The 21,690-nt window shown below is 42.7% G+C and overlaps 1 protein-coding gene across 1 annotated transcript in view; it reads left to right on the top strand.

Moving 5' to 3' along the window:
* The window catches only part of ACBD3 (acyl-CoA binding domain containing 3), a 38,033-nt gene extending 18,076 nt beyond the window's left edge, over positions 1-19,957 (top strand). Inside the window, exons 4-11 of the mRNA XM_009648150.2 lie at positions 295-397; positions 7,451-7,592; positions 8,627-8,767; positions 9,522-9,680; positions 11,702-11,876; positions 15,554-15,746; positions 16,734-17,018; positions 17,915-19,957. Of these exons, the coding sequence (XP_009646445.2) occupies positions 295-397; positions 7,451-7,592; positions 8,627-8,767; positions 9,522-9,680; positions 11,702-11,876; positions 15,554-15,746; positions 16,734-17,018; positions 17,915-18,126 (1,410 nt within the window). The 3' untranslated portion in view covers positions 18,127-19,957. The remainder of the gene's footprint in view (positions 1-294; positions 398-7,450; positions 7,593-8,626; positions 8,768-9,521; positions 9,681-11,701; positions 11,877-15,553; positions 15,747-16,733; positions 17,019-17,914) is intronic.
* The last annotated feature ends 1,733 nt before the right edge of the window (positions 19,958-21,690 follow it).

The following is a 21,690-nucleotide window of genomic DNA, read 5'->3' as shown; positions in this document are numbered from 1 at the left end:
AGAGCTGGGAGGCTGCCCCGGGCCGCGGTGTGCCCACCCCGCGGGGCCAGGGGGGAAGTTCGGAGGGTTTGCACCAGCCGACCTAAAAGCGGAGAGGAAAAAAAAAAAGAAAAAAAAAAAAACCTTGCTTGTGGCGTGCAAAGAAAAACCGCGCAAACGTGGGCGAAGAGCGCTCTCTCTGAGTGTTGTCGAGTCTGCTGACAGCCCGGGTACCGGCGTGAGATGTCGCGACGTCTCCGCAGGATGCGAACTTCAAGTCTGGCTTTGCTGCTCCGGGTGCCGTCGTGACTCCAGCTGGCAGCTGTGCGAGGGAGCCATGGAATAACCCAGGGTGTAGACCTGGAGCGTTTGTCTTGGGATCCTCTGGAGCCAGGTTTGCTCCTGCAGGAAGCTGGAGGTAACCTTGCCGCCCTTGCTTTCCTCGAGAGGAGGAAATCGGCTGCGTGCTTTCCGACGAAGAGCTGTATTCGCTGCAGCATTGCATTGCGCTACAGCGTTTGAGCACCTCGCGGTTTCAGGCGGCTGCTGCTTAACGTTGGGCACAGAGCAGGGAGTCGAGCAACCTGCTGGCGCGAGGGAGGATACAGCTCTCGGCTTGGAAGGGTCAGTCTCGTGGCGGTCAGTTGTTAGATGACCCCCCAGGAAAGCTGCTCTTTCTGAGGGTGAGCATACTGGCAGGGGGAAACTGTGCTTGAAGGACAAAGTTGTCTCTTGTCTTCACTTTGGCTGACTTGCACATCATTGATAGTTTTTAGGAGTGCGTAAGGCTCTAAGCAGTTTTCTTGAGCCTTGGTTCTTTGGCTCTGTTGTGATGATGCCCTTCCACAGAGCAATTTTTTTGTTAGCATGCTGACATATAGAGATTATTATTTATTTTTTTTTAGCTGTAAGAACCGTAAGGGACTGTAGGTCTTGATTTGTTTTTTTTTTTCTCCTTTTTTTTCTGTGTTGGAAGTAAGAACCGTAAGGGACTGTAGGTCTTGATTTGGTTTTTTTTCCTTTTTTTCCTGTGTTGGACGCTGCTGCAACCAGGTGTCAGGTTGGAAGCGTTGTGACTTCTGTCTCTACCCTCTCAGTAAAACAAGGTGCTTGAAAGAGTTCTAGTTTGGTTTCATGGCCATTTGTTCTTAAAATATGATGCAGAAATAAATGTGTCTGCGGTAGCAAATTCCTTGTCTGTCAGCCATGGTCTCATTTTGTTTTGGGTTTAATATCCTACTGGAACCTGTATTTACGATGTAAAAATTATACACTGTGAATGAGCTATCTACATTATTGATAACCTATGTCTATTATGTCTCATGCTTTAATGAATTTTATGCTCTACATTAATCTCCTCTTGGCTGGTGAAAAGTCAGTGGAGTGTTACTTGTGTCTAGGTTCCAGTTTCTTGTGTTTGGTTGTCTCAACAGTGGGTTTGTTGTTGCCTTCCTTTTATTAAAAGCTTAATTTCAACATGTTTCAACTTGCTGCTCTTTTTTTTTTTTTAACCTTCTGCAGCTTCTTGTAACACATGGGTTTGCTCGTAAGAGGAAAACTTTCCACATTGTATGGAGTTGTCAGACTTTCCAAATGAAGACCTTGTTCCTCTATCCTCACAGCTGGAATAAGTCACATGAAGTCATTGCCCATATTTTCATCGGTAGTTTTTTGCTGAAAGTGATACAACACGAGGATTTTTATTTATAGATGTGATGGTGGGTTACAGGAGCTTGTAATACTTGGATTACTGATTCTGCCTGCTTGTTCTATATCTGCATGGCTCCGAAAATAATTGGTCTCGTTTCCAAATGATTTTTGTGCATCCACTGTCAAAACAACTGTGGGAGTGGGCATGCTTGTTTAGCAGCTCTAGATATGCCAAGCAACAAATACAGATTCCTCCTTGACTTCCAGAAGCAACATATGAGGGATCTGAAGGTTGACACATGTTAATAGGTCAATGCTGAGATCTTGTTTCTGATCACTCTTCTAAAACCCACTGATTTGGAGTGTGTGGGGGGGGTATCTTTGAAAAAGTTTTCTTTCTTAAAGCTGGTTGATATCCGTACCTCAGTGTATGCTATTACCTACTCACACAGCTACTGTGGAACAAACAAGTGACCCAGAGCAGCGCTTGTTTGGGAGGACGATGGTATCTGGATTAACTGTGGTTATTGGGATGGAAGGAGCTCGGGGAGGGATGCTAAAGGAGTCCCTGGGTGAGGTCAAAGGGTAAGCAGCGATCGCTAGTTAAGCTGCTTCCTTTCAGCGTCAGTGTGCAGGCTGAGTTGTCTGGCTGTAACTCAGGATGTACTTTCTTCCTAGAGAAGTCAAATCTGATCAGAATAGTTTGGATTTGCTTATTGCAATCGCTGCTAACGCTTGTCTGTGGTGACATGTTGCATGCAATGGAATTGCTCGAAGACAAGGCAGGGTGGGAGTGTGTATAAACAATGTGATAAACACACCTGAAACTAGGCTAAGATACTAAAGAGTCTCAAAAGCTACTTTATTTTGTCTCTGATAAAGGCAGAAGCAGATGTAAAATGCTTGACCCTGGATCACTTCAACTGTCAGGCCTTAGGCTGTGCATGAGCTGTGTGCTAGCTTTTTTTAGCATCCATAATGGCTTGTGAAGAAAGCTTTTCAGAGTAATAGAGGCATAGAAAATAGATGGTTAATAGTGTTCCAATCCATTTTTCTGTGAGAAACAAGAGCCTCCCTTACAGTACGTGCTCTTTCCTTTTTTCTGTCAAGCCTAGTTCAGGTGGACCAGCATTTTCGCTGCCATCAAGAAGCTGCTCCTCTGTGCTGGATCCAGTGTACAGGGGAGAACACGGTCATGTTACTGAAATGGGTACGTTTCTTTGCTTCTTGGACTGTTTGTAACTGTGCGCCACAGGGCAGCTGGCAGAGTAGATGTGTCTCTGGTGGCTTATTTTGCTTGTTAAGCTGGTACGAGCTATACCAGTGAAGGCAACTTGTTTAAGGTGTCGTCTGTGTCCTGCAGTAGGAGGGGCTTGCGTAGCTCTCCCAGCAAATCTTTTCCGGTATCAACCTGGCTTTATGGTTTTCCATATCCTGTCATCGAAATACCATTGCACCCAACCTTCAATATATGACAGTCCCTGAAGTGCTCACGCACTGTCTAAAGTGATTTGCAGTGCAGCACATCTGAGTAGACAGTATACAAACCGTATCATTTTGGTATCTAAAAGCTCTCCTGGTATGTTAAGTACTCTAATTTTGTTTGACTGCTCCAAATTATTTCCTCTTATTCTAACAAGAATGCATCTTCAACCTCAGAAATACAGCATTCTAAATTAATTGTTTGACCTCATCTTTTTTTTTTTTTTGAGGGCTACTTTGATGGCATGATTGTAATTCGTAAGTTAAGTAGGCTCTTGTTTTCAAGAATATGAAAACCCCTAAATGTATCTCTGTTTGATGTGAAGTTGAGCTTTGATCATGTTTAATTGGAAGGGCTGGTTAGTAACTCTTCTGTTGATGCAGAACACCTTCAGGATAGGAGAACGACGAGCGTAAGAGTGTACTGGGATCTGCAGGCAGAAGTTCAGTTCTTGTGCTTCTCAGTTTTGGTCTTGCTCAGTAAAATGTCGCAAATGAATAGCATTAACATACATCTGCTTTTAAAAGCTATGAGGTGAAAAATCACAGTTCACAAACTGTTTTCTAGCTGCTTCTAGATGACTCGACTGAATGCTATCCCACAGGAATGAAGGCATTTATAGAGCGAGTGCCGTAGGTGAAGTCAGAGTGGAAGCTGCAGCATGTGGCGCCATATTTCTTACAGGAAAAAAATAATCTGAAGTTAGATGGGGCGTAACAGTATCTTGCGTGATGCAATCTCTTCTTAAGCGTATTTCTTAAGCTCCCTTGAGTCTGAATTGGCAGTTTTATACCAATTCATGTCAATGGTACAGTGATACATAGCAACATAAGCCTCTGTTATCTGCTGTATTCTAGTTATAGCTTCCTCTTTCTGTTGTGTTTGCATGCCAACACAAAAGGTGGTCTTCAGGCATACAGTTAATTACCTCTAGCACAAGATGGGTTGTTAGTGTTTTAAGTATTGGTTTTCTGGAGTATTCAACTGAGCTGCCAGTTTTCTGGGCATCTGAACTGGCCACTGTCAAAGAGACCAATAGTTTGAGGAGATGATATTACCCATTACATACTGCAGAATGCCTGAAGCATCGTAGGTCCATAGCCTGCCTTGTTCATGTAACCCTCCCCTACCTGAGTTTGATCTGTTAGTGGCTGCTGCTTAAACATAGAGTTTAGTTCACTTGAGAAATTGCCATTTCAGGTGAGTAATGGTTAAAGTATTGTCAAGAAAGAAGTTTCCTGATCTTCTGTAAGAAAGCTGAGCCTTTCTCTGGCCCTGCTGGGTGAGGTATAGCAGTGGCATAGGGAGGGCTGTATAATTGCTGTACTACTGCTGTGCGCATGCTTTGGATCTCTCTGTGTGTTCTCTAGAGCTCTTTGATGATCTTCAGTTTCCTGACAACCATATCAGATGTGTGGGTAATACCTACGTAAACGGTATGTTCACGGATGCTTGAATAAATTGGCACTTCTACTTGTCCGGACTCACTAATGCTCTTTTTTGGCATATTTGATTCTGCAGATGGCTCCGGGTCCTCTGGTTCAGTTTAATGGCAACGATTCCAAATCTTTGGGATAATTATTACAGTGTGGTTCATGCTGAAGAATTCAGCTGAAAAATAGCTAGTATACAGCTCTGCTCTTTTGACTGGCTCCAAATAGTTTGCTGAGAGTTTGTTTCTAATCTGCATTATCTACAAGTCACTGAATGCCTGTCTCCTATTTTTCTCATCTGTCTGTTTTCCTCTCATTTAGCTTGTTTGTTCTGCTTCCCTTGGGTCACCATTCTTCGCAAATGCAGATTTTGGGCCTCTCTTGAGAGTTAGGGCTTGAGGTCTGACTTCTCTGTTCTGTGATCATGCAGGCATGCTGTGTATAGTATGGGAAACGTTGGGGCTATTTCCCTTTAACCTTCTTCAGAAGTGATGTTAGCTGGCTTGGGTAGCAGTCTAGTACAGCAAATCGCTCTAGTTTTTGGCAGACAACCGTAGGTGTACAGGTTGAGCAAGGTAAACTCTGCCATGGGGACCCCCTTGAGAAGCGTACTTCACTCAGAAGCCTGGCAAAATGTCAGTGTAGTACCCTTAACACTTGACTTGCTTTTAGGCACGCTGCCCTAGGATATTAAGTATGATTTCAAAGTGCGTGCTGTTTATTGAGGCTAATGGAAGTGCTTGCTACCTAATAAGCGAATTCTGAGTTAAATGAGAAGTGTGAGGAATTGAGGAAAAGCCAAAGGACTCTTTGGGTGGCCTGAGAGCAGGAGGACGCAGTGATTTGCATCTCTTGAGGGTCACAGACTTGTTGAGGTGGGAAGGGACCTCTGGGGATTATCAAGTTCAGCCCTCACTGTTCGGAGCAGGCTTTTCAGGACTGTCTGTTTGGGTTTGGAATATCTCCAGGGGTGAAGACTTCAAAAACCTCTCTGGGCAACCTGTTCCCATGCATTGTCACTTGCACAGTAAAAAAACAAAACAAAAAAAAAAACAAAAACCAAAACCAAAAAAAACAACAACGAAACAACAAAAAAAAAAAAAACCCAGCCACTTTGTGTTCAAAAACCTCTCTGGGCAACCTGTTCCCATGCTTTGTCACTTGTACAGTAAAAAAACAAAACAAAAAAAAAAAACAAAAAAAAAAAAAATCAACAAAAAAACAACAACAAAAAAAACCCCAGCCACTTTGTATGCTTAAGTGGAATTTCCTATATTTCGGTTTAGTCCACTGCCTCTTGTCCTTTCGCTGGATACCACTGGATAGACTCTGGTTCAGTCTTTACATCTCCCTGCCCCTTTCCAGCCCACCAGGTATTTGGAAATAGATATTTTTGTGGCCAAAGGCTTCTGATTTTTGCAACTGGAAGAGATACTTGTTGTGTGACACTGGGAGAAGAATGAATACTTGAGATTCTGGAAGGTGCAGTGGACCTCTAGAAATGGGTAATGAGTAAATGCTTTTCTGGCTTCAAAATTAATGGTGTGCATGTAGTGGTTCCTTGTGATGTTTTAACTGAGTCCAGTAATGTAACAACCTTACTCTGTCAAAAATACAGCTTCTTGCTGTGACCTGCAACCACTTTCCCTCTGGGGTTGTTTCCAATTTTCAGAAGTATTTGCTCTGAGTCTCTCAATAAGCCATAGCAGAGGTATTTCCCCTCTTCTTTTGTTTTGGGATTTGCTTCTTTTCCTGTTAATAACTCTGTTTACAAGGATCAGCCCAGCACTTTTGCTGTACGTAAATGTCTGCCCTAAAATTTGGGTGTGAATTGGGCTGTTCGGTTTGGGGCTGTAAACAACGTGCTCCGAAGTGACCTTTACTGTAAAAGGAGAGCTGGAGACAAGTGGCAGCTCTGCCTGCCTGGAGAGGGGTTCTTAGTACAGTCATGTGAAATGGCCTATTGTTTACATCCGATAATGGCTTCCCCATTTCAGCCTTTCCAAAAGGGGATGATGCTTATTTATTTGCTTTCCTGTTCAAAAAAAACGTCTTTTCTTAATGGGCAGCCTAATTACATATAGCGGTGCCTCTTTCTTTGATCTGGTTTGACAGTTTAAATGCGCTGAGGTAAGTCCTAGCTCACCAATTCCTGTATCATTTTAAACCGATGCAAGTCTCTTCTTACCAGTAAATGTGTGGCGGGATCAAACCGGGATGGCTTCAGAAGGTGTTGGTGTGGAGCCATTGGAATTCCAATTGTGTTCAGGCTTATGTTGCCTGTGTCTTACAGCCAGGGCTCTCTGTACACCTTGGTGCTGATGGAGTCACCACTGAGACTTTTCATTGTGAGGGGTTATTCCAGCTGCCTTGGCAAAGTGCAGCAATCACAAGCAAGGACAACTTTCCCTTAATTCTAATTTTTCTTCTCTGCGGTTTTCCTTGCCTTAAACCTTGCTTGTTCTGCCTTCATCAGTGTGAAGTGCGTGCAAGGGGAGCAATCTATAAAGTTAACATCTCATCTTTCTTTGTGGAAAATCCTTCCTATCCACACTACAATAGAGTTGGCAGACAATGGAATTCAAGTTAAGGTTTTTAAATACTTCAGAGATATAGATTCATATGGCATGATGTTCAGCTAATTAACATAAATATTTATGCAATAGCTTAACTAGCTAAGATTCACTCTGGATGAGAGCTTCAGCAGCTGAAGCTAGATGTGTTTCTTCTGGACAGATTTATGTTTTATTTGAACAGAACCGAGTTAATTCGTCTAACCTTTTGTGCCATACCTTTCTTATTCCTTTTTTACAGAGAAATCATGATAGTGGTTATACAAAATGCTCTTTGCTGTCCTGTGCTTAATCAATGAATCACAACAGTGAAACTTTGTTTTCTTTTACAGAAAAAGATGGCAAAGCCTTTCATCCAACATATGAAGAAAAACTCAAACTTGTGGCGCTGCACAAGCAGGTTCTGCTGGGACCTTACAACCCTGACACTTGCCCTGAAGTTGGATTCTTTGATGTGCTGGGGAATGATAGAAGGTAAAAGGGCTGGTGCTCTTGTTGATCTTAACTCTGCTTTCCCTGTCTGAAGAAAACATCATCAGATTTCCACAATAAGACAAGTATGTGGGTTACGTCAATGTGTGTATGGTAGTGGATAGTGCGAATGGCCTCTTCAAATACATCTTGGAAATCTGAGTCACAGTTCGGTAAAGGAGCTAACGGAAGATTATTGGGTTTTTTCAGCCGCATTAGGAAAAGCTGCTGTGCCCACAGTCCAATTTCTCGTAGCAGTTTAAGGCTTGGTTAGCTGTGCGTTAATGCGCAGGCCCATGTTTCATCCTAACTCTACACCAGGGCTACAGCAGGCCAAGCCTTTTGCCAATGGGAGCAGCATTCACCGTAGCTTTTGTTAATATTGAAGCTAACTTCTGAAATGGAATAGCTGATGTGTTTGAATTCTGAGTTAATTTTGATGCAATCTGGGCAGTCTCAGGCCTTGTCTCTTGTACTGCTTGCAGTGCAGCGTTGCTATTTGCAGTGTGAAGGCAGTGTGCAACACAGCACTGGCTTCTTGGAGCTGGACCCAGCGCAGGGCTTTTACCCAAATGAATGTAGCCTTCCTTTAGGAAGAACCGGGCTGTTGCATTCAGCTGACTCAAGGACTATAATCGATGGTTGTTACTATGTTTGCTCATCTGGGAAAAAGTATGCATTTTTCTCTACAAACTAGAGTGGAAGAGGGGTAAAAAATATTTAAGGTTCATTTGTATCCGGGAAGTTTTTGGACACAGTTGAGAATTCGAAGTAGGGTCAATGGTACGTATGAGATTTCATATAAACACTGTCTGTCTGAAAGGGTTGTTCTGGTGCAGGCAGAAGAGAGCAGTGAAACCTACAGGTTTAAGATCTGTCTTTGAATGGGAGAAAAGTTGTTGACTCTCTGAAACTGCATGTTATAAAGTTTGGTCCCTGATCTCCCAGCTTTTTTTTCTTTGCTGTGTTCTTAGAGTTCACTATGGACTTGAAAAGAGTTGAGTCTTCTGTTATTTCAGCTGCTTTCTCTCTCTCAGGAAGGAATGGGCTGCCCTTGGAAACATGTCAAAGCAAAAAGCTATGACAGAATTTGTTAAGCTCCTGAATAGGTGCTGCCACTTGTTTTCAACATATGTCACTTCCCACAAGATAGAGAAAGAAGAACAAGAAAAAAAAAGGTAATGTTTGAGTCCTTTGGTGTATTTTGAGTGTATAACTCTTGACCTATGGACAGTGTCACAGCTCGCTTAGGTTGAAGTCATCTTGGCAAGAGAAATGCTTGAAGTTTAGGTGGTTGTGGTACCATTTGATCTCTTTAAGCCTTTTTACTTTGTCAGTAATGAATGATTGTTTCTGAGGTGAAGACACTTAGAATATAAGGAGTTTTTTGCTGATACTGTCACCTGTTCAAGAAATACACACTTCACAAAATGTCTGCCCTGATGTGTCTGTGGGCTAAATGTATACAGAACATGAAATTGTTAGGTGCTTTAAACTCCTAGTACAGGTTGGCAACTGGACAAAGGCTATCTTCTATTGTTTACATATCACGTGATTATTAAACTATAGTATCCCTGTAATTATTGAACATGTGTTAAAGCTTGGAAAATGTTTTTTAAGGTTTCCCGACAATTTTTTCTACTGCTGTCTGCTAAGGATAATGTAGTAATAGGTTATATCAAATCAATAGGTAATATCAAAGTATAATACAGGATTTATACTTGTCATACTGCACAGTGCAGTAAAACTAAACATTAATATGTTTTCTTCTTGTGTCCACTAAGAGACCGCTTCAGTCAAGTTGAAGTGGGAGGAGATGGTACCAAACAAAAAGCCTTATTGGGCAGGCAAAAGACAGGTTACAGCATGTTGAAAGTAACTCATCCTAGGATTGTAGGAATGCTGAAATAGCTTATTGAGTGGATGTTGCAGAAGAGAAGAGGAAGAACGAAGGCGGCGTGAAGAGGAGGAGCGTGAGCGTTTACAAAAAGAAGAAGAAAAGCGTAGGCGAGAAGAGGAGGAAAGACTGAGACGAGAAGAAGAAGAGAGGAGGAGAATAGAGGAGGAACGACTTCGGATGGAACAGCAGAAGTGAGTAGCTGAAATAAACACTTCAAAGAAAATAACTGCCTTGCACTTGAGACAATTGTATTTATCTGTTTAAGCAGTTATACTGGAATTGAATACCTGAAGTTCAGAGCACTCGAGTCTGGCAGTGACATTTGCATCCTTAGTTGAGGGACAGAGTTTGCAGAGAATAATTATCCTGACATGTTATTGTATGCAGCCTTCTCAGATGAAAGTGCCAGAGAACCTTTGTTTAAAGAGAAGCTCTGGAGGTTTTTGAGTTCAAGGGCTGCAACTCATGAAAACTTGTGCTCTGCTTCTTAAATGATAAATGCTGCACTCAGCTGAGCAGAGTTAAGTGTCCAATTGGAAGTGGTGTTTGAACTGTGACTTGAAAGTTTCTATCCTTTCACAGAAGGCAGAGCCTTGAGAAAGGATAACTGCAGTTCACTGGGGTCTTCTGAATGCATGGCTGAAACTTTCTGACTTGGTAGTCTGGCACTAAAGGTGCTTCCTTTCTAGGTAGCGTGAAGTGTCTGTAAATCTCATTTGTACACTGGTGATCAATGGATCTTGGCACTTTTCTAAAAGGAGTCAAAAATTCATGTTCAAACACGTTTAACCTCTGTATGTAGCCTGAATTAAGTTGTTTACTTAGAATATACAGCTCTAGTTGTATTTCATTGTTCCTATAACACCCAGATGCTGCAAACACGGATCCAGCCTTGCGCATGTAATATGTAAGAGAACAGTAGATCGTCAAAGCTGTTCCTCCTCAGTCAGCAATCATTTGCCATAATAAAAATGTCTTTGCAGGGGGTGTCTCTGAAGTTAGATCCTGTGCTTGCTATGTAGTGGTTTTGAGAAGGGAGCAGATAATTAATCCCCAAGTTTTACTGTTTGTTTAGCACTGTGAGAGCCAGAGGAGTTTAAACTGCAGGCATAAATGAGCAGAGAATACAACAGAAGAATGTTGCACAGTGCTAAGTAACAAGAAGTGTGGTATGCCTTGAAGTTAAGAGATTACTTTTTTTACATGAATAGTGGTTGTGTATTAAATGGTCGTAACAGGTTAGAGAGATAAAGAATTTAGACAGAAAAGGAATAGGGATACATATATACAGGCCAAGTATATCTAAAGTGGTCACGGTTTGGTGGAAGTAATAAATTTGCCTTTTAGGATACAAACCAGTCTAATACTGGACTGGAAGAAAGAAGGGGCAGGAAGCAAGGAATTACCCCTGCATTTGTGTGATGTTGCTTTCTTCCTCTGAAGCATCGATAACTGGTCACTGATGGATGTAATCTGAGACAAAATGAACTCTGGATCTAGTTACTTTTTTTACTATATAGCTTCTGTTAGCCCTCTGGAGAGAGGAGGAAAACTGAGCCAGTGCACAAGTAACCCCGGTGTTCCTCCTCAAGTTTCAGCAGTTGAGTTTACTGGAGACACTATTGCCCTATTTGGCAGCATTTTTTCTGTTCCTGAATTAGGCCACAGCCAGTCATGTTTTTCATATCTGTTTGCATACCGTCCTGGGAAATTAAGATAGAAATGTGTGGTTTTCTTAGATTTACCAGAAAGCATTGGCATGCTGTACTATAGCGGGTTTGTTCTTAACAGTATTTGTAGAAGGGCTGCTAGAAGGATGATTGCTGCATGTTTTCTGAAGGAACCAAGTGTGGGTTTTTTCCCTTGCTTGTTTGAGAAATTTAGTCACGCATTTTTTTTTCTAGCACTACCTCTTTATCAGACTACAGATTGAGAGTTATATAAGAGCTCTTGATTTTTTTTTTTTTAATGCTTGATGTTTTCAAGCATTGGGTAGAAATTGTTGCTCCCTCTTATATTCTGAGCATATTTTTAGGCAAAATTCACATTTGTGTTACCTCTGAGCTCTGCTCTATTATGTAGATTAGTTTTAATTGGTTTTTGCAGGAATTGAATTAACTGTCTTTGAGGCCACTTAGACCACTTAAGGAGAGGGATTTCCCCAATACCCTCAGCTGCTTGTAATCTTCCTACTCTCCTCCCACCTATCTAGGCAACAGATAATGGCAGCACTGAACTCCCAGACTGCCATTCAGTTCCAGCAGTATGCAGCCCAGCAGTATCCGGGCAACTACGAACAGCAGCAGATCCTAATTCGGCAGCTCCAGGAACAGCATTATCAGCAATACATGCAGCAGTTGTATCAAGTCCAGCTTGCACAGCAACAGGTATGGCTGACCAGCTGAGAAACTTAAATTTTTGTGTTCCAGGCTGTCTTTGGGAGATCTTAACACGTCTACCATTACCCCCTTGAAAAGCTACTCGCTGAAAGGAGAGATACTGCTTGGTGACTAATGCTGCTTCAGATTCATGCACCAAAGCCCCTTTATTTAATCTTTTTGAGTAGTTTTCTGAATCAGCTGTTAGTTAAGAAAATTCTAAGCAGCCTTTAATTACTTTGTTCAGTACAGTTCTTGTCGACCAAATGTGAAGCGCTCTGCTGCAGCATCTATTGTGTGTGTAACTTAATGGGGGTACATACCAGTGCATCTGAGCATGAACAAACCTATTCAAGACTTTCCACGTAGGTATTGCCCCTGAAGATCTGTGCAGAGCAGCACAGCTTTGATCAGCCATGTGTTTCCAGCTGAACATGCATGCAGCACTGTCATATCACTACTGGGTTTGAGATTGCTTCTCCCTGTCAACTTGAGCACTGCTGACTTCTCTCTCCTTTTGCATCTGTTGTTTGATATCAGTATCTAACTAATTTGCTTGCCTGCAATAGACTGCTCATGGTTTGGGTGGGAGGACAGACTTTCATATTTCTGGTAGCAATGGGTGGCAGTAGTACCTTGCTTCTTTGTGAGGGTTTCGTGCCTGGGCTTGAAAGGCTGCTTCTCTGTTTAGGGGAATCTTGCACCGCTAGCAAATGTGCTGTATTCACATCTCAAGCTATTTTAAATTTCGAAGATGTCCACCTGTAAGTGTCTTAAACAGGTCTAAGACAGACTTCAGTCTCTAATATGTCTGACCTCTCTGGGCAGGACCTGAATGGTCTATAACTGCCAGCCTGAGGTCTGTTGTTCTTGAGCTAAAGACCTAAAATTCAGTAACTAATTTCTTGTGGAGTCATCTGTATTTTGACAAGACCGATGCCCTCAGCAAAGAACTGTCCAAGGAAGGAACCCATGTGGCCCATGTGAACCTCATAAAGTTCAATAAGGCCAAGTGCAAGGTCCTGTTCCTGGGTAGTGACAACCCCCCTCCCCGGGTTTCAATATAGACTGTGGGATGAATGGGTTGAGAGCAGCCCTACAGAGATGGGCTTGGGGATACTGGTGGATGAAAAACTGGATGTGAGCAGGCAATGTGCACTTGCAGCCCAGAAAGCCAACTGTATCCTGGGCTGCATAAAAAGAAGTGTGACCAGAAGGCTGAGGGAGGTGATTCTCCCCCTCTACTCAGCTCTCATGAGACCCCACCTGGAGTCCTGTATCCAGCTCTGGGGTCCCCAGTACAAGACAGACATGGACCTGTTAGAGCAGGTCCAGAGGAGGGCCACAAAAATGATGAGAGGGCTGGAATACCTTTTCTATGAGGAAATGCTGAGAGAGCTGGGGTGGTTCAGCCTGGAGAAGAGAAGGCTCCAGGGAGACCTTGTTGTGGCCTTTCAATACTTAAAAGGGGCTTATAAGAAAGATGGAGAAAGACTTTTTACCAGGGCTTGTAGTGACAGGACAAGGGATAATGGCTTTAAACTGAAAGAGGGAGGGTTTAGATTGGACATTAGGAAGAAACTTTTTACAATGAGGCACTGGACCAGATTGCCCAGAGAAGTTGTGGATGCCCCATCACTATCACTGGAAGTGTTCAAGGTCAGGTTGGACAGAGCTTTGAGCAACCTGCCCTAGTGAAAGATGTCGCTGCCCATGGCATGGGTGTTGGACTATGTGATCTTTAAAGGTCCCTTCCAACCCAAACCATGATTCAGTGGAGTTGAAGTGGTAAAGGAAAGTCAGAGGCTTCCTACCACTGTGACACTCTTGAAGCTTAATGCTACCTTGGTACCAATGCTGTGGTGTCATAGTGGTAAGCAAAAGCTGTAGCCTCATCAGTCTTGTCACAGAATCATAGAATCATTTAGGTTGGAAAAGACTTCTAAGGTCATCAAGACTGAGAGTAAACCTAACACTGCCAAGTCCACCGCTAAACCATGTCCCTAAGCACCTCATCTACCAGTCTTTTAAATACCTCCAGGGATGGGGGCTCAACCACTTCCCTGGGCTGCCCATTCCAATGCTTGACAACCCTTTCTGTGAAGAAATTCTTCCTAATGTCGAGCCTAAACCTCCCCTGGTGCAACTTGAGGCCATTTCCTCTTGTCCTTCATGCCTTCTGTAATTGATACTACTCCTTTGAGACTGAGATGTCAGAGACGCTGCTGCCAGTTTTCTTCAGTGCTATCAGCACTGCTCCTTTCAATCATGGCTGTCTGCTTTTGACGTACAGAAGACTAATGCCCTCTGAGACCCAGGGCAAAACAGCCTTTCCTTTATAGTAGCTTACAAAATACTAAGTCTGCCAGGCAATGAAGCTTATCTTTCAAATCTCTACTTGGACACCTGTTGTAGAGAAGAAGCGTATAACAGAGCTAAAATTATCTAGTTCTACTTTGGACTTCCCTGAAGACTCACGTAGCCTCCACAACACTTCTGAGGAATACTTTCCTTTTGGATGCCTGTAACTCAGCTGCCTTGGGATCTGTTAATACAGTTAAGAAGTGCTGATCTTTCATGATTGCTTACAGACTAGCTTCTGATACGATTAATTTTGGAAAGGCTATATGCAATAGTTCTCTAGAAAAAGAGTTCTCGCCACTCTACATTGAATCACTGCACAAAACTTCTTTAGCAGACTATGGGTCTGGGCAACATCTGTACAACTGCTCAAATTAGAAATCTGACTAATATTTGACTGTATTGTCTTCATTTTCCTTCAGAGTATCTATATTCCATTCATTCATCAAAATCATGTGCTTATTAGGTTATTCTTCAAAGAACAGTACTGTCAATTATACCTTTTCCCTGCCCCAGCACAAAAGTATATGTAATTGCTCCGTACTGGTAACTAAGGGCGGGGGTATAAGCCTTGAAACTAAAGGGATAATGCTTGTATCCTGCTTAAATCCAGCAGGATGGCTGTTACCTTGTATAATCTCTTTTTAGGTGTATTTAATCCTTTGCACAGGGGCAGCATGATAAATTCTGCCTTAGGAGTTTCAATGTACAGATGTCATGTTCTAAAAGCAGCACCTCTGAGCTTTAATAACTCTTTTCCAGACCACTCGCAGTCCTTGTGGCTCTTGCGCTTCCTGCTTTCATATTAAATAACTGCCTTTGTCGGGTGTCATGGATTTAATAGAGAACCCTGTTGAGAAAGTTAACTCACAAATTGGCAAAGTATCTAATAGACCCTAAATACTTCCAGTTCTTTTTAGACCTGGATGAGCTCAGGCCCAGAACCCTTTCAGCCCACTGATAAAAACCAGCTAACATCATCATTTTCAATTTTGAATTGAATGTTATAGGAGTTACTGAAATGCAGAACTTCTGTAGTTAAGTGCAGGAGTTTATTGTGCGTGCCCTAATTAACTTGAAAGTTGAATCTTTTTTGCTTCAGGTTGTATTCACCAGCTTAGAACAAAGTGACTTCGCTTCCCCTGATACTAAGTACTTGTAGCCCTTACTGGTTAATGTGTGCTGCTTCTGGTCTTTGGTGTCTAGCCTCCTCACGGGGTGCAGGGGGAGTTTTTTTTCTTTAAAGGGTGTTTATACCTTCTGCTGGAAGAGGGAGACATCTTGGGAGGTTTTGGTTTTGCTTGACTTAATTTGTGTCATTTTAGGCAGCCTTACAAAAACAGCAGGAGGCGGTTGTGGCAGCGACAGGGACACCTCTGACTACTGCATCGAAGGTGAATGCACCTGCCCCAGGGGACACCCCATCTGTTAATGGGCAGGCCAGTGCACATGCAGACAGCCCTGAAAAAGAGCTGGATCCAGAGGCTTTGGAAGAAGCACTGGAGAATGGACCAAAAGGTAGGACTAGCTAGATTTCTTAAATTAAAAATAAATACCAAAAGCCTTTCTTAGGATTCAGATGTCTTAAGTATGGTTACTATGGCTCTTTGCGTGGCTTCATTGGGCTGTGCAAGAGCTAGGTTTGATTCCTGGGTCCAGTTTCTCTCAAGGGAGAACAATATTGCACAGGCAAAACTCAAGTTTGGCAGGTGGGGAAGAGGAAGCGGCAAAAGCATTTCAAGCAAGGTGGATGAGACCCAGAACCTCCTTTCACTCTTGACTTGAAGGAAAGGAGCATAAAAGTTCTAGCAGAAAGCTGTTCTGTGCAGAAATGCGTTCAAACTGACTTGAACTCAGGTCAAAACTGTGTGTTGATTTAGCCTTGCAGATTCAAATAAAGCCAAATCTTTCTTACTCTTTCTGAATGCTGTGACTTAGCCCTGTTCTATGTGCAGTCTGGACTGCTGTCCCCTCATGTTTCCCACCTTCTTCAGACAGCTGCTAGGAAGCTGTGGAAGTGGAGCAGGAAAAGTAGCCTCCCAGCAGCTCTTATCACTCATGTTTCTGGGTGTTACCTCTATATGTTTAGTCCTCAAAAGACTTCTCTGGATCCCAACACTAGCATGGTCCCTGTCCGCATAGACTAAATTCTACCACATTCAAGATCCTTTCAATGAATGGTTGTGTGCAGTGTAACCCCATCACCTGTAGCAGTGCATCTGTCTCCTGAGTCTTTCCTGCATAAGCACTGTCAGTTTAAATGTGGCAGATGGGTATACTGGTAGGATTTGTGTGTGTGGTTATGTCTAAACTTGCACTGTGTTTCATGCAACTTTTAACCTGTGAAAAGATCTTTCTTCAGTTTAAAAAAAAAAAAAAAGCAGTAAATTACTTAGAAGCAACTCTGATGCTTGTGGTCCTCATGTGCCCCTCGAGCACACTTAAGCATGCAACATAAATAACTGAAACAAATGCTTAACTGGGATATTTTCCCCCTCTCTCTAGATTCTGTTCCAGTGATAGCTGCCCCATCAATGTGGACACGACCCCAGATAAAAGACTTCAAGGAAAAAATCCGGCAGGATGCAGACTCTGTGATCACAGTGGGCCGAGGAGAAGTGGTTACAGTTAGAGTACCAACTCATGAAGAGGGGTCTTACCTCTTTTGGGAGTTTGCTACAGACAATTATGACATTGGTTTTGGGGTGTATTTTGAATGGACAGACTCCCCTAATACTGCAGTCAGTGTGCATGTCAGCGAATCCAGTGATGATGAGGATGAAGAAGAAGGTAAGCGTGCTTATTTATGTAAACTGCCAGTCCTACAGAGCTTGCTGGGGGGAAACCCAGCTGACTGTCTCCTCTAATCTCCTAGTTCTCCCAACTTTCATTTGTCTGGAACCTTGTCTTCAATTTTCAATAGGAAGTGCAATTCTGAAAGTAACTTCAGTCACCTCCTTTGGTCACAGATGGGTTAAAGCAGTTAAGGGTGGGGAAATCCTTAGGAAACTTAGGAAAACTGAGTTTTACTTAGCCCTTAGCGTGCCCTCTTGTCCAATTCAGCTATTCAGTAAGCTAGATTGAAACCCCTGCCATGATAGAGCGTAGTGGATCTGCACACTGAAAACCTTAAGAAAAATCCTGCCCTGCTGTTCGTGAACTTTTTCTAGGGAGGAAGTTAAAAGAGTAATTCCTGATAGCAGCCAGGGCACAGACCACAGCCTTTACCTACAGGGGAGTTTAGCATACAATCAGAAAAAAATGCTTGGGAATGAGCATGTGATTTGCTTAGAAATCATAGGGATCCCTATGACATAGGGAGCAGTGGCCTTCTGGATATTACTACTAAGTAATCAGTAGTAGTAAATGTGCCAGATCAGTAACAGTTAATGTGGGGTAATGTCTTAATGAAAACTAGAGCTTGGCATCTCTACACACTGACCCAGCTGTGATGGTGAGATGGGCATGGCAGGCTTTAATAGAGAACTGTAAAATTCGCAATAACGTGAGCGTGCTTACCCTTCCTCCTGCTTTTGAATGCTCTAGCCATAGCCTTGGTATGAACCCCTTAGACCCATCTGATTTCTAAACTAAGAAAGAGTGCCCTGTCTGCTACAGATCAGTCTCTCTCTGTCTCTTGTAAAGCATCCGCCCATGTTAACTGATGCCATTTTTTTCCCTTGCAGAAAATGCTAGCAGTGAAGAAAAAGCCAAAAAGAATGCCAACAAGCCTCAGCTAGATGAAATAGTGCCTGTGTACAGACGAGACTGTCACGAAGAAGTGTATGCTGGCAGCCACCAGTACCCAGGGAGAGGAGTTTATCTCCTTAAATTTGACAACTCCTACTCTCTATGGAGGTCAAAAACAGTTTACTACAGAGTTTATTATACTAGATAAAGGTGTGGCTGTTTCTGAGGCTGGGCTGTGCAGAAGATGTCATTTTATTTGGAATTTTCTTCAAGCATAATGGATCCTTTTGAGTCTGTGTTTTATCCTGTCTATATCTGTATGGTTTGTGTGAACTTTAACAAGTAGACACTGGGATCTTCCTGCTCCATGACACTAATGCATATTGCATTGGGCTTAACACAGGATCTCCCTAGCCCTTTTGGGGATTGGAGTTAACCAATGGAAGTCATTGGCTCCAGTGCTAAGGTCACATCAGTTGCATTTGTTAAAGCCTCATGAAAAAGCGGGAGGGAGTTGCTGGCTCACTGGCTGGGTGATCTGATGTTTCCAGGTCTGGATGCTATGAATAACTTGTTAACGGTTAATTTAAAGGTCCCATCAATAACTGGTAGATTTTGGATGCAGTTTGCTGTGTAGCAAGTTTCTCTTAACTGTAATTGAATGTCAGATTTTTACACCATTAAAACTTGAAACTTTAAGTTGATGCAGTTTAGAAACAAGTTGTCTCGCTTCTGTCCTCATCAAAGAAGAAACATTCAGTTCCTTAAACCAGTGTAGTGGCTAAGACAAGGATGAATGGCATCCTGAAAGTACAGAAAATAACCTCTTCTGAAGATGTAAACTGAACGACAATTAAAAGTATATGTAACAAGAAGAACCTTAACCTCTCTGCCCCACTGCTAACCCTAGAATAAAAAAAAGTCATATTTTGAGGCAATTAACTTTGAACCAGGGCACAAACTATTTCTAAGTTTGGTGGGTTTTTAATGGGTAGTATATATATATCTCTACAAAGCTGAACCCAGTTTCCTGCACAACGTTCTGGTTTGTCTGGCATTGTAAAACCTGAATAAGCATGTTGTGCATCTGAAGAACAGTAAGTCACTTTGATAAAGTATAGGAGTTAATGTTGCACTAATTATGGAAATCACTGCCAGTCCATTTTAACCTGAACTGGTGATACTGGGGTGCAAACTTTCTGCTTTAATCTATAACTTGTCTGCAGAAAGGCAGAGTGCACATACAGATGCTTAATAATGTAGCTTTAATCTCAATTTCATGTGGTTTGGTTGGGGCATTTCATATGCTGTATAATGGAAAAATGCAGGTGGCTACTTGACGTGAGGCTGCAGTAAGAATCTGCTCTCCTTGGAGCCCTGCGCCTGGGGGTGACGCGTTGCAGTGACGACCTGGCGTAAGTGCTCTCTGCATGGGCAATGCACTTTGTTACTGAAAGAAAATGGTTACTTTGGGTTTCTCGGATCAGTTCTTGCAGTAAGACTTCCATTGATTAGCTGCAGCATGTACAGTTCTGTGGCAAATGATGTTGAGTTTGCGGGATTTGTTTGAATAATCGGTTTGTACATACATGATACTTTATTTTTCTCATACCAACCGTGGAGATATTTCTCCTAGAGTGCTTAACTTGTCATCTTGCGTTTGGTTCAGCAACACCGTACCAGCTTATAGCTAGTTAGTGCTGCTTTATCCAAAAACACTGTACAATGTTCTGCTCTTGTGTACATACCGTATATAAACTATGGATTTAGAAAGTACCTTGCTTTTAAAGAAAACTGTATTTAATGTAAAAAAAACTTTTAAAAAGGCAGGCACTAATATATTTCTTCTGGTCTTCAATTTAATTTTTTTTCCATACAAAAATGTTACGACTTTTTCCTCTAAGAATATCTGTTCTTGGGAGCGGTGTTTGTCGCTTTAAATGGCAGCACTTACTGTCATGTGTTGGATGTTAGAACTTTTACGTTTCCAGACTTTTTTTATTGCCTCTGGCTGTTGATTAGTACAGTACAAGTGCGATTTCAAGATACCTTGAGATAGTATTTAATCCTAATTAAAATACATTTATCTGTAATGCTGTTGGCTTTTTATTAATTTGGAAACCTTGGCATTGCTGTGTATGGCTCTTCAGCTAGGACGAGCTTGTCATCTTCCCTCTTGTGTTTTTTAAAAATTCAGTGCTGTGCTAACACCGTGGTTATAGCAGCCAAATCACTTGGGCCAAAGGCTGTGCCCAAGAAGCGTTGCTGCCTCACTGGACGAGGCCATCTGTCAAATCTAGAAGAGCCCAGCCTGAATGGCTTAATCGCTTTGGTTTTTGAAAGTGATCTTCTGGAGCAGAAAGGGTTGGATGTGGGCAGCCAAAAGTTAGGAGCCGTTTTCTGCCTAGGAGAAAGGTGCCTGCCTTTGTCCCTGAGACTTAATGAACCTTGCCCCACGGGGGGCAGCAGGGGCTGGCTGTGTTGGCCTGAGGAGCCCTTGGCCCACAGGGCGAGAGACAGGCAGGACCTTGCACGGTTCAGACTGAACAAGAAGAAAAGTGTGAACCTAGAGGCAAAAAGGCTTAGTTACACTAAGGTTTCTGTTGGCCAAAATAAATCACCCTTTGCTACTAGAAGTGGGTTTTGTGCTAGTTTGATTTGTGGTCTGGGTCCTGTTGGCCCCATCTGCCCCCACATAGATGGTGGCGCCTCAAGCTGGTACTTCCAGGTCTCATCTGAGGAGCAGAAGCATCTTCAGCAAGAGCAAAGCAAGTTCTGTGCTGTTAGAAGCAAGATGCTGAGAAGTTCAATGTACTGCATAGTCTAGGTATGCTACAAACTAGTTTCACATGAAATGTGCAAGTGCATCAAAAACCAAACTAATTACAGCAGCAAGCCTACCCCAACTGGACCTATTTTACCTGTCTCATGCATGTATAAATTCCCCTTTCTCCAATTAAAAGCGAAGCGCTCTACTCCTCACAGCTCACTTAAGGCAGCTCTCTTCCACAAGAGAGTTATTGTAAATGCTTTCTGAAATTAACTGAGTTGCTGGCAATAAATCCAGGTGACGCAACATAAACAGGTTGACAAAGCTCAGTTCCAAATACACTGGTCCTTTGAGAACAGCTAAATAATCTGAGGGACAAACCCTTGTGAGAAATAATGTCGTTTTCCGAAGCGCTGTCGACGAGGATGTTGCTTGTGCAGCCTCTGCTTCGAGGTGTTGTGTGGGAGATACCAAGGCAAGGTCTTCCTTGGCTCCGCTCTCCCCAATGGATAAGTGGTGCGATTGAAACACCTCGCTAATTAAAGCCACTGGGCTGCTGTCTGGTATTATTCTTGCCTATCCTCTTTGCTGTCCTTTCCCACCCCTTGGCTTTCAGCGCTTTCTGCCTTGTACTTTGCTTTGTAAGTTCACAAATTAAATGCTGTGTGATTTAGAGCAGCTGGATGCAACCTTTTGAGGTAACTGTAATGGGCAGGGTCATAAAATCAGTAGTCTGCTGTCAGAGGAGGTCTAAGGAATCACTTAGCTGTTTAACCTCCTCCTATTCATGCAGTTGCTCTAGAAATTGTACGGCAGCTGCATAGACCTGTGGAAGTACAAAGAACCACCGTAGCCATCCTTCACCCAAGTGCTGGCTGCTTCTCCCCACTGAGTAACTGCTCAGGGCAGTAGTTGGCCTTGTTAACTAAAATAGCAATGTGAAGGTGGCTTTCTGATAGCTCAACGTTGGCTTTTTTCTAGCACCAGGTTCTGCAATCCCCA

This window comes from Egretta garzetta, unplaced genomic scaffold (genome assembly GCF_000687185.1).
Source record: "Egretta garzetta isolate BGI_Z169 unplaced genomic scaffold, ASM68718v1 scaffold11, whole genome shotgun sequence".
Taxonomy (NCBI): Eukaryota; Metazoa; Chordata; class Aves; order Pelecaniformes; family Ardeidae; genus Egretta; species Egretta garzetta.
This window is presented reverse-complemented; position numbering and strand designations above follow the sequence as displayed.